The sequence below is a fragment of the Pristis pectinata genome, chromosome 6 (genome assembly GCF_009764475.1).
Source record: "Pristis pectinata isolate sPriPec2 chromosome 6, sPriPec2.1.pri, whole genome shotgun sequence".
In the NCBI taxonomy this organism is placed as follows: Eukaryota; Metazoa; Chordata; class Chondrichthyes; order Rhinopristiformes; family Pristidae; genus Pristis; species Pristis pectinata.
This window is the reverse complement of record NC_067410.1, coordinates 52,609,848-52,622,169: the sequence shown is the minus strand read 5'-3', so window position 1 is coordinate 52,622,169 and position 12,322 is coordinate 52,609,848. Positions and strand designations below refer to the sequence as shown.

General features: G+C 47.3%; 1 protein-coding gene across 1 annotated transcript in view; it reads left to right on the top strand.

Moving 5' to 3' along the window:
- Positions 1-1,085: 1,085 nt before the first annotated feature.
- mbd4 (methyl-CpG binding domain protein 4) overlaps positions 1,086-12,322 on the top strand; it is a 33,574-nt gene continuing 22,337 nt past the window's right edge. Inside the window, 5 exon segments of the mRNA XM_052017943.1 lie at positions 1,086-1,478; positions 2,343-2,614; positions 5,481-6,232; positions 11,010-11,087; positions 11,183-11,325. Of these exon segments, the coding sequence (XP_051873903.1) occupies positions 1,392-1,478; positions 2,343-2,614; positions 5,481-6,232; positions 11,010-11,087; positions 11,183-11,325 (1,332 nt within the window). The 5' untranslated portion in view covers positions 1,086-1,391.

Below are 12,322 nucleotides of genomic sequence, written 5' to 3'. Positions count from 1 at the left end.
GAGGGAGGGGGGGAGGGGGGGAGGGGGGAGGGGGGGAGGGGGAGAGGGGGGAGGGGGAGAGGGGAGAGGGGGGAGAGGGGAGGGGGGGAGGGGAGGGGAGAGGGGGGGGAGGGGGGGAGGGGGGGAGGGGAGGGGGAGAGGGGGGGGAGGGGGGGAGGGGGGGAGGGGAGGGGGAGAGGGGGGGGAGGGGAGGGGGAGAGGGGGGGGTGGGGGGGGAGGGGGAGAGGGGGGGTGGGGGGGGAGGGGGGGAGGAGGGAGGGGAGGGAGGGAGGGGGGGGAGGGGTGAGGGAGGGGGGGGAGGGGGGAGGGAGGGGGGAGGGGTGAGGGGGGAGGGGGGAGGGGAGGGGGGGAGGGGTGAGGGGGGAGGGGAGGGGGGGAGGGGGAGGGGAGAGGGGGGAGGGGAGGGGAGGGGGGGAGGGGGTGAGGGGAGAGGGGGGGGAGGGGGGGAGGAGAGGGAGGGAGAGGAGAGGGAGGGAGAGGGGGGAGGGGGGAGGGAGAGGGGGGAGGGGGGAGGGAGAGGGGGGAGGGGGAGGGAGGGGGGAGGGAGGGGGGAGGGGGGAGGGAGAGGGGGGGGAGGGGAGACGGGGGGAGGGAGGGGGGGGGAGGGGAGAGGGGGGGGAGGGGGGAGGGAGAGGGGGGGGAGGGGGGAGGGAGAGGGGGGGGAGGGGGGAGGGGAGACGGGGGAGGGAGAGGGGGGGAGGGGAGAGGGGGGGAGGGGAGACGGGGGGAGGGGGAGACGGGGGAGGGAGGGGGGGAGGGGAGACGGGGGAGGGGGGAGGGAGGGGGGGAGGGGAGACGGGGGAGGGAGGGGGGGAGGGGAGACGGGGGAGGGGGGAGGGGAGACGGGGGAGGGAGGGGGGGAGGGGAGACGGGGGAGGGGGGAGGGAGGGGGGGAGGGGAGACGGGGGAGGGAGGGAGGGGGAGAGGGGAGACGGGGGAGGGGAGACGGGGGAGGGAGGGAGGGGGGGAGGGGAGACGGGGGAGGGAGGGAGGGGGATGGAAGGCGGGAGGGAGGAGGGGGATGGAAGGCGGGAGGGAAGGGGGGAGAGAGGGAGTAACTTGTTGGGGAGTGGAGGTGGGTGGGGAGGAGAGAGGGAGTAGTGAGTTGGGGAGTGGAGGAGGGTTGGAGAGAGAGTAGCTGGTAGGGGATGGATCGCAGCAGGAGAGTGCAGGTGGGTGGGCAGTGTAGGAATATATGTAGGTTGTAGTAAGAGTGTGGGTTGGAGAGGCAGGGAGGCAGGAATTGGGAGTAGGCGGAGGGTGGTGTGTTGTGGGGTTGCGGAGGAAGAGTGGTTGGGGAGAGGTGAAAGGTGGGGAAGGGCCGTTGCAGAAGTTTAGAGGTGAGCCAGTGAGATGAGGGTGGGAAAGGGAAGTTCTGGGGGGACAGGCAGATGAGGAAGGGGACAAGTGGAGAAGGACATGACAGGGACACAACATCTGGAGCAGGTGCTTGGGGTGGGGACAGAGTGAACAAGGAGGTAGGGAAACTGCATGGGTGCTGTGGAGGTGAACAGATTCAGTGAGTGCACGTGGGAGAAGAGTGGGTAGCATTGCTAGGGGTGGGCACAGTGGGTGAATGGCCTTATTTCATGTTGCTGTTCATGATGTACTTTTCTCCTGGTGTGAAAAATATTCTTCCATGCTAACCTCATGGCACTGGAAATTATTCCCTCTGCTACCTGTACAGTTCTTTTTTGAAGGCCCTGATTGATCGATTGATTGTTGCCACGGACAGTGGATTTTAAATCATCACCTCTTATATAATTTTGTTTTAATCTTGTGTCACCTTGTATCTTTTGCTGAAATTGTTTGCTGAATCAGTGCAGGATGAAGTCAAATATAGTGGGGCATCACCAAGCTACAGAAGCAGGGAAAGAGAGGCATGAATGGATAGAATAGGAAGCTGGTGATATGATTAATGGTAAACTGGAAGGTAGTAGGATCCAAAATAAAGAAGGTAGATTCGGAAGAAGTGTAATCAATATTAACACCACTACCTTCAGCATTTGCGAGTTCATTATGAAGTGTGTTTGAAAAATCTTTGACCAGTTTCTCATCAGGGGATTTTTATGCTGGAAGTGCCTCTTGCTTAGCACTCATGGATAAGTCATTAGGGGCAATGATCCACACTGGTTGTCTTCTGAAGTTAAAATTGGAGGAAACTAGTTGTGCACTAAGCCCATAAAATGTTTGACTAGAGAGCATCTGGGCAAAGTAGAGTGTAAATCTAGTCTGTGCTGTGTGCCTGACAGACCTAACAAGTTGGTTGGTAGAAAGAATGCATCTTTAATTTTTATTAGTGGGGAAAACAAAATCTGAATGAAATTGCACTCTCTTTTCAGCAAGAAGACTTAAAAGAAGTTTGCATCATGGATGAGCCTCTTGGTCAGATCAGCAAAAGTCAATGCTGTGAACTGAAGGAACTAACACAGAAAAGTGAATCGATGGATGCTGGAAGCGCATGCACTTCATGGTTTGAAAATGGGTCTTTTCAGGCTTTGGATGTTAAAATATCCCAAGGAGTTTATCCTGAACTTCCAGATGGATGGAAAAGAGTAGTGAAAGAAAGACGGACTGGAAAGACAGCAGGAAAATCTGACATTTACCTTATAAGGTGAAAGAGATTCTAATTATTAAGTAAATCATAGACACTGCCTTTATTTTACAGAAGCATGGTAAATAAAATGTAAGCATAGAGTTGTACAGCATGGAAGCAGGCCCTTTGGCCCATCTCGTCCATGCTGACTGTGACACCTATCTATACTAATCTCATTTGCCTGCATTGGGTCCATATCCCTCTAACTCTTTTTGATCCAAGCACCTGTTGAAATGCCTTTTAAAATGTCCTCCATCTACCACAACCAGTCTGGCAGCTACTTTAGGGTTCATTTGGGGACTCTCCCATGGGTTCCGTATTCTCAGGATAATATGAGAATTATATGAGAATATGATAATATTAGCTTCACTAATGTTCAACTGTCTCCAATGGGTGGTCTGATATTGCCTATATCATCATGATTGGAAAATTGAAGAATGGCGCCAGCGTCATGTTGAAGGACCCCATTCAAAGTTAATGTCAGCAGAAGACTAGTTTTGCAATCACGTCCAAAGAAAGGAAAACAAAATTCTTGTTTGCACTTTATTGCTCCAGTCAACTACTGGAGACTGTGGAACTTTAAATAACTCGTTGACAGTTAGGAAGATAAGACACAGAATGATATTGGTCATCTGATAGATTGGGTAGAACAATGGCAGGTGGAATATAATCCGGATAGGTTCAAGGTGATGCATTTTGGGAGGTCTATAAAGTAGGATATACGTCATGAATGGTAAGCCTTAGGGAATATCGAAGAACAGAGGAACCTTGGTGTACACGTCCATAGATCCCTAAATGTGATGACACAGATAAATAAGATGGTGAAGAAGGGAAGCGGGAGGTTGGCCTTCTTTAGCTGGGACTTGGAATATAAGAGCAGGGACAACTTTACGATGTTAATTAGGCCACAGCTGGCGTATTGTGTGCAGCTCTGGTTGCTATGCTATAGGAAGGATGTGAATGTGCTGGAGAGGCTGTGGAGGAGATTCACCAAGATGTTGCCTGGGATGGAATGTTTCAGTTATGAGGAGAGACTGAATAGGCTGGGTTTGCTCTGCTGAGAATGGAGGAGACTGATGGTGGGGTGGGGGTAGGGAGGTGGGAACCTGTTATATGCATGCAAAATTATTAGGATTATAGATAGGATGGATAGTGCAAAACCTTTTTCCTCTAACAGAAACGTTTAAAATCAGAGGGTGTAAGTTTAAGGTGAGGAGTTAGAGGGGATCCAAGAAAAAGTATTGTCATCCAGAGAGTGTTTTTTTAAATTCATTCAGGGGATGTGGTCTTCACAAGGCTGCCCCAGCATTTAATTGCCCATCCCTAACTGCCCTAGGGAAGGTGGTGGTGAGCTGCTGCCTTGAACTTCTGCAATCCTTGAGTTGTAGATATGCCCAGAATGTTGTTAGCGAGGGAGTTCCAGGATCTTGACCCAGTAACGGTGAAGGAATGGTGATGTGGCTTGGAGGACAAATTCCAGGTAGTGGTGTTCCTATATCTTTGTTGCCCTTATCCTTCTAGCTGGTAGAGTCATGGGTTTGGAAGGTGCTGTCTGAGGAGTCTTGGTGAGTTGCTGCAGTCCATCCTGGAGATGGTACAAATTGCTGCTATCATGCATCAGTGATGGAGTAAGTGAATGGTTGTGGATGGGGATCTATCAAATGGGCTGCTGTGTCCTGTATGGTGTTGAGCTTCTTGAGTGTTGTCAAAGCAGCACTTATCCAGGCAGTGGAGAGTATTCCATTACACTCCTGAGATTAGTTTAACATGGAAATCATGACATTGTTATCAGTAATTCTTCCTTACTCCATAGGCTGCATTGTTCTGCAGCCACCTTCATCCTAATCAAAGGAAATCAGTTGAATTGATGCATGTTTGAGTGCTTACCATCTAGTCCTGATGTATGGTGCTTCAAAAATGTTACACTTGGAGGGCTCAGTGTTCAGCGCAGACTCAGTGGGCCACATTCACTTTCTCTCACTCTCTCGTGCTCTCTCTTTGTTGCATAAGGTATCCTGAATAGTACAGTAAGCTGTGGTACCTACATAACAAACTCTGGCCCTAGAACTGCATAATTTATAAACTTGGATTATATTCCTTCATTTAAAAATTTCAATATTTCACAGAATTTAAAAGTTCCTTGAAGTATATGATATTTTAGCCTCCAGCTTAATCCTATGTGAATATTGCAAAGTGAATCATTCCAAAAAAAAAGCTAATTATGAATTGCACCTTTTCTTTCGTGATTCACTGTCTGTGAGAAGTGTTTAGCTGATGTCTGAAAGCAACAGATGTGGGAAAGAGGAGGACTTCCTACAATGGTTGCGAGATCTTTGTGCTGCACATAAGCTGACTGCAAAATCTGGGTAAATTGGCAATGAATAGATCTGCAGAGAGCAGCTCACATTGAATCACCACACTCTGGCACTGTCTTGCAGGCTAATGGTAATATCTAAAAATAAACATAAAGTGTATTCAAAATTCAAGCCATTCTCTAAGTTTGCAATAATCATGTGGCAAAAGCTGCAGATGCTGGAAATTGGAAATATAATATTGGAAATGGGAAATACCTAATAGCAAATGGATATACTTCACAGGCTGAGCTAGCATTTAATTGCCTCTCCCTAATTACCCTAGAGAAGGTGGCAGTGAGCTGCCTTTTTGAACTTCTGCAATCCTTGAGTTCTGCAATAATGAGTATATTCAGCAGTCAGACGGGATCTGTGGAGAGATATTAACGCTCTTTCTCTTTCCTTCACATTCCTGTGCTCTTTGCTATAGGAAATCAAGTAGTTATCATTATTTTATTAGAAAAGAATTAGATGAAGTAAATGTTTGGTCTTTGTCATTATTTCTTTGCATACTTTGTAATTCTCTAACATAGTCCAGAAGGAAAACGATTCCGATCTTCAAAGGAGCTAGAAAATTACTTCTGGAGGAACATTGGAGAAGAAGGTTTGAAGGCCAAAGATTTTAATTTCACCCTTTATTGGCGAAGCTGTGTTCAGCAAAAGAATGGGCCCACTAAGCAGGCAACACCCCTTCAGAAAAGCACTTCACAAGATATCAGAACATTGGCCAATAACATTCCACAGACTTCATCACTTCTGTCTCAAAATACTGAGGAAGGGGAGGGATCTGAAACTGAGGCTTCCCGCCCTTTGGTCCAAAGACATCAGGTGGAAGTTAAAAACACCTCAAAACAGAAATGTGAAATGGGTACAAAACTGCAAGACTTGATCAGACTGAGAAGGAGTTCTAGGAGAGGATCATCTGCAGGAGTGGAACAGAAAAAGTGTCCATCAGCTGAAGAAAAGGAGGCTAAAGGACAAAAAACAAATCCAAAAGGTGAGAGGAGAAAGTCCTGTCAGCAAGCATTGGACAGCAAAATGCTGCTTCCAAATCAACATCCATTTGAAACCAAGGACACACTGGAATTGCAAGCAGACGAAACTGATGAACGCACCTCTGATGTTCCCAAGTTTAATTTCCATTCACAGATGAATGAGGAGATTGATGTGGATATCAGCATGTTACCTGGCATGAGCCTTTCACAAACATGTCACTCAGATTCAGACTTGGAGAGAACCACAAGGATTTCTGATGAGGATGGGCTTACATCGCTGAAAACACAAGGTATTTAAAGGAACAGGAAATGTTTGCTATTGTCACGGTGAAATGTCCTGTTCTTTTTACTTTTTGTCTTTCTAAAACAACATTAAATGTTTTTAGCAACAAAAAATCTGCCAGAGGAACTCAGTGAGCAGCATCTGTGGGAGGAAAGAAATTGTCGGTTTGGGATTGAGGATCTGCATCAGGACTGAAAACAGGCCAGTATAAAGAGGAGAGGGGGAGGGGTGAGACAGACCAGAGGTGGTTGGTGGACTCAGGGGGTTGAAGGATGATGGGCAGATGGAGAGACGTAGTAGAGGGGGATTGCTGGAGTTGGGGGACAGAGGTAGTTGGACAATAGATGGAGGTAGACAAAAATGAGAGGCAGATGAAGCCAGATGGGGGGAGGGGAGAGTGAAGGTGGAGATAGTCAGAGGCTGAAGGGTGATAAGCAGGAACACAAAGGCTACCAATGGTGGAATCTGATAATCTGATAAGTAAGGAAAGTGATAATGGGAACCATTAGGGGAGAGATTGTTGGGGGGGGGTGGGTAGGGGAACCAGATGAGGGAGGAGGCTGGGGGAGCCACTGGGTGAAGTGTGTGGGTCAAAAGTGGATGGAGTCAAGAGGGAGAGAAAAATGAGTGAAGGGAGGCTGTAGGGGGTAAAGAAGGCATATGGCTCGCTTGCTGCCTCCAGTTGGGGCACTGAGTATAAAAGTTGGGAAGTCATGTTTTTGGTTAGACCACCTTTGGAGAATTGCCTAGAATGCACTGCCAGGGGAAGTGGTGGAAGAAAATATGATAGTAACATTTAAGAGGCATTTAGACAGGTGCATGAACAGGCAAAGAATGGAGGGATATAGACCACATGCAGGCAGATGGGATGTTTAAATTGGCATCAATGTTGGCACAACATCGTGGGCCAAAGGCCCTGTTTCTATGCTGCACTACTTTATGACAACACTTATGTTTTTAGATGTGAAGGAAACCAAGGGAAATGGGGTCTATGCAAAAAAAAAAGGTGCTTGAGTAAAATATTAGCCGTGGAATATGTGTACAGGGAGAAAGGCCTTCTCTTTCTATTTCGTTTGTTACAATGTTCTGCACTAAGTTAGTGGGTAAACATTGGCATAGACAGGGTTGTGACTAATTAACAGACAACTGTGTAAGGATTGGCAGTCAGTAACTAGTGGGATACTACAGTGATGGGGTCTGAACTATTTGTCATCTGTGTTCATAACTTGGATGAAGGAGCCGAGTGTACTGTGGCCAAGTTGGTTGATAGAGTCAACCAAGGTAAGTCATAGAGTCATGCAACAGGAAAACAGGCCCTTCTGCCCACCAAATCTGAATCAGCCACCCATTTACATTACTCCTATAGAATCATAGAACAGTACAGCACAATACAGGCCCTTCGGCCCACAAAGTTGTGCCGACCTTTAAACCTCTCCTCCATATGCTTATCTAGCAATCTCTTGAATCTGACCAATGTACCTGCCTCCACCACTGCCCCAGGCAGCGCATTCCATGCCCCAACCACTCTCTGGGTAAAAAACCTCCCTCTGATATCTCCCTTGAACTTCCCACCCATTACTTTAAAGCCATGTCCTCTTGTATTGAGCATTGGCCGCTACTGTGCCACTCTCTTGTATAGGGCGGCATGGTAGCGTAGTGGTTAGCGCGACGCTATTACAGCGCCAGCGATTGGGGTTCGATTCCCGTCGCTGTCTGTAAGGAGTTTGTATGTTCTCCCGTGTCTGCATGGGTTTCCTCCGGGTGCTCCGGTTTCCTCCCACATTCCAAAGACATACGGGTAGGTTAATTTGGGTTTGAAATGGGCAGCGCGGACTCGTTGGGCCAGAAGGGCCTGTTACCATGCTGTAAGTAAAATTTAAAATCTAAAAATTTAATTTAAATTTAAAAATGGTGCCCTGGGAAAGAGGCGCTGGCTGTCTACTCCATCTATTCCTCTTAGTATTTTGTACACCTCCAAAGAGTAAAGCCCTAGCTCCCTTAGTCTCTCCTCATAATGCATACTCTCTAAACCAGGCAGCATCCTGGTAAATCTCCACTGCACCCTTTCCAACACATCCACAGCCTTCCTATAATGAAGCAACCAGAACTGGACACAGTACTCTAAGTGTGGTCTAACCAGAGTTTTGTAGAGCTGCATCATTACCTCGCGGCTCTTAAACTCAAGCCCACAACTCATGAATGCTAACATCCCATAAGCTTTCTTAACTACCCTATCCACCAGTGAGGCAACTTTCAGGGATCTGTGGATATGAACCCCCAGATCCCTCTGCTCCTCCACACTAATCAGAATCCTGCCATTAACTTTGTACTCCGCTTTGGAGTTTGTCCTTCCAAAGTGTACCACCTCACACTTCTCCGGATTGAACTCCATCTGCCACTTCTCCGCCCAGCTCCGCATCCTGTCAATGTCCCCTCCACACTATCCACAACACCACCAACCTTTGTGTCGTCTGCAAACTACCAACCCACCCTTCTACCCCCTCATCCAAGTCATTAATAAAAATCACGAAAAGTAGAGGTCCCAGAACCAATCCTTGTGGGATACTGCTAGTCACTGCCCTCCAATCTGAATGCACTCCCTCCACCACAACCCTCTGCTTTCTACAGGCAAGCCAATTATGAATCCACACAGCCAAGCCTCCCTGGATCCCATGCCCTCTGACCTTCTGAAGAAGCCTACCATGTGGAACCTTGTCAAATGCCTTACTAAAATCCATGTAGACCACATCTACTGCACTACCCTCATCAATCTTCCTGGTCACCTCCTCAAAGAACCCTATCAGGCTTGTGACACGTGATCTGCCCTTCACAAAGCCATGCTGGCTGTCCCTGATCAGACCATGATTCTCCAAATACCCATAGATCCTATCTCTAAGAATCCTTTCCAACAGCTGCCCACCGCAGACGTAAGGCTGTCTGGTCTATAATTCCCTGGACTATCCCTACTTCCTTTTTTGAATAAGGGGACAACATTTGCCACCCTCCAATCCTCCGGTACCATTCCCGTGGACAACGAGGACTCAAAGATCCTAGCCAACGGTTCAGCAATCTCCTCCCTCGCCTCGCAGAGCAGCTTGGGGAATATTCCGTCAGGCCCCAGGGACTTACCTGTCCTAATATTTTCTAACAGCTCCAACACATCCTCCCCCTTGATATCTACATGCTCCAGAACATTAACCTTACCAATACTGTCCTCAGCGTCATCAAGGCCCCTCTCCTTGGTGAATACTGAAGAGAAGTATTCCTTGAGGACTCACTTCCACAGCTTCCAGGCACATCTTCCCACCTTTGTCTCTAATCGGTGCTACCTTTACTCTCGTCATCTTTCTGCGCTTCACATAAGTGAAAAAAGCCTTGGGATTTTCCTTAACCCTACTCGCCAAGGCCTTTTCATGTCCCCTTCTTGCTCTCCTCAGCCCCTTCTTAAGTTCCTTCCTTGCTACCCTATATTCCTCGAGAGACCTATCTGATCCTTGCTTCCTAGACCTTTTGTATGCTGCCTTCTTCCTCCTAACTAGTTGTTCCACCTCTCTTGTCACCCAGGGTTCCTTCACCCTGCCATTCCTTCTCTGCCTCACTGGGACAAACTTATCCCTAACATCCTGCAAGAGATCCCTGAACAGCGACCACATCTACATTAATGGGATTACTAAATTGGGTTAGTAAATTGTGAAGAGGACACAGTGAGCCTGCCAAGGAATATAGCTTGTGAGTGGACAAGAAGTTAGCCAATGGAGTATAATGTGGGAAAATGTGAGGTTATCTACTTTGGAAGAGCAAATTATTGAAACGGAATGAGACGAGAAATGTTGTGGATTAAAGGGAGCTGGGGATCCAAGTGCATGAAGCACAAAGAGTCAGCATTCAGGTACAGCAAGTAATTCGGAAGGCCAATGAAATGTTAGGTGTCATTGTAATGAGTATGGAGTATAAAAGTAGGTTTTTGTGCAACTTAACAGGGTATTGGTGAAACTGCACCTGAGGTCCTGCATACAGATGTGATTTTCATTTGTAAGGAAGGATGTACTTGCATTGGATGGAGTGCAGAGAAGGTACACAATGGGATGAAGGGTTTGACGTATGTAGAGACATTGAGCAGATTGGAATGTGGAATAATGAGAGGTGACTTCATTGAAACACAAGGTTCTGAGAGAGATGGTCAGCGTGGAAGCTGGGAGGGTGTTTCCCCTAGTGTGGTATCTAAAACTAGGAGGCATAGCTTCAGAGTAACGGGTCCCCCATTTCAGATAAAGACAAGGAGGAATTTCTCCTCTCAGAGGGTAGTGAAGTGTCTACCCCAGAGATGACATGGGGCAGAGTCATTGAATTTGTTCAAGGCAGTGATTGACGGACATTTAAACTATGAGGGAGAATGGGAAAGCGGTGTTGACGCAAGATGGGATCAGCATGATCTTATTGAATGGTGGACCCTTCATTTGGACCCAAAACATTGACTGTCCATTTCCGTCCACAGATGCTGCCTGACCTGCTGAGTTCCTGCAGCAGATTTTTTTTGCTCTGTGGTGGAGACTAGGGTCACAGGTTTTTGGGTGGATGGTTAACTGGGTGAAAAGAGGAAGCAGTGATTCAAAAAGGCAATCTTCTTGTCACTTTCACTTTTGATTCAGAATGCTCTAAAGCTAGATTATCTTTCAAAAGGTGAGTTTTGCTTGCCATTTGGAGGTGCAGACATTAATTTATGCTATCCTCAAATACCAGAAATGTCATTGCCTCTCAGATTCAACTCTTTTTTTTTGTAACAGTGAATTGGCCTTCTCCAAAGAGGAAGGTAGAGCAGAGGAAGACCAGTCCATACTTCTCTGGGAAGTATGCCAAAGGAGGTATGTAGAGCACCTTTGTGCAGCTGAGAGTTGTGATGTGAAATGGGACTCGCCATTCATGTGAACTGCATTTTTGTGAATTTTTCTTTTTGTAGCATCCAGTCCTCCGCGGCGCAAAGCTTTTGTCAAGTGGACTCCTCCTCGATCGCCTTTTAAACTTATCCAGGAGACACTCTTTCATGATCCTTGGAAGCTTCTTGTTGCAACCATTTTTCTTAACAGAACCTCTGGTAAGTTAGTCTGTGTTGAATGAATGCCATAAGAGAATGGGATGCTGGCAGCAAGGGGTTCAAACTTGGATTCTTTAGCTGCTGTTGGACAGTTTTCCAGAGACAAATGTATTAATGCTATAGTTGAAAACTCCACTGTTCTGAGCATTTCCACTAATGGTGTATGCTCTGCTAACTTTGCGCTGAGGAAGGCTTGTGTCCTCTTATTGTCACACTGGATCCACTATGAGGGTTTGGTCACTTCCTCGGTAAGTACTGAGGAAGATGGGCTACTGGTGAGGCTCCAGCACTGATCCTCGTGGCACCTCACTTTTTACAGCTTACCAAACCTGAAAATGAACCATTTAACCCAAGTTTTTTTCTGCTAGTTAGCCCCTGTTCTATCCATGCTAATAAATTGCCCACCAATGGGATGAGCTCTCACTTAAAACTTTTAAAATTTTATTTTGTACAGCACAGTAACAGGCCCTTCCGGCCCAATGAGCCACGCCGCCCAATTACACCCACGTTAACCTACTAACCGGTATTGTCTGTGGAATGTGGGAGGAAACCCCATGCGTCACGGGGAGAACTGAACCCCAATCACTGGCACTATAATAGCATTATGCTAACCACAACGCAACCGTGTCACCCTTGTAGTTATCTTCCATATGACACAAGAAAGAATGCCTTTATGGAAATGCAAATGTGCCACATCTGCAGGTTCTTCTGTATTTCCACCCGCCCCCACCCCCCCCAATTATATCACTAAATGACAATTAAACAAACTGCAGATAGTGGCAATCTGAAATAAAAATAGAAAAAGCTGGTGAGGGGTCCCTGACCTGAGACATTAACTGTTTCTCTTTCCACAGATGCTGCCTGACCTGCTGAGTTTTTCCAGCACTTTCTGTTTTATTTCTGTTTATTACATCACTCATCCTTGGTATCACTTAGCAGGCAGCAGAGTCCTGAGAAAATCAAGAAACTGTTGATGTTGAAAATTTGAAATGAAAAAAGAAAATG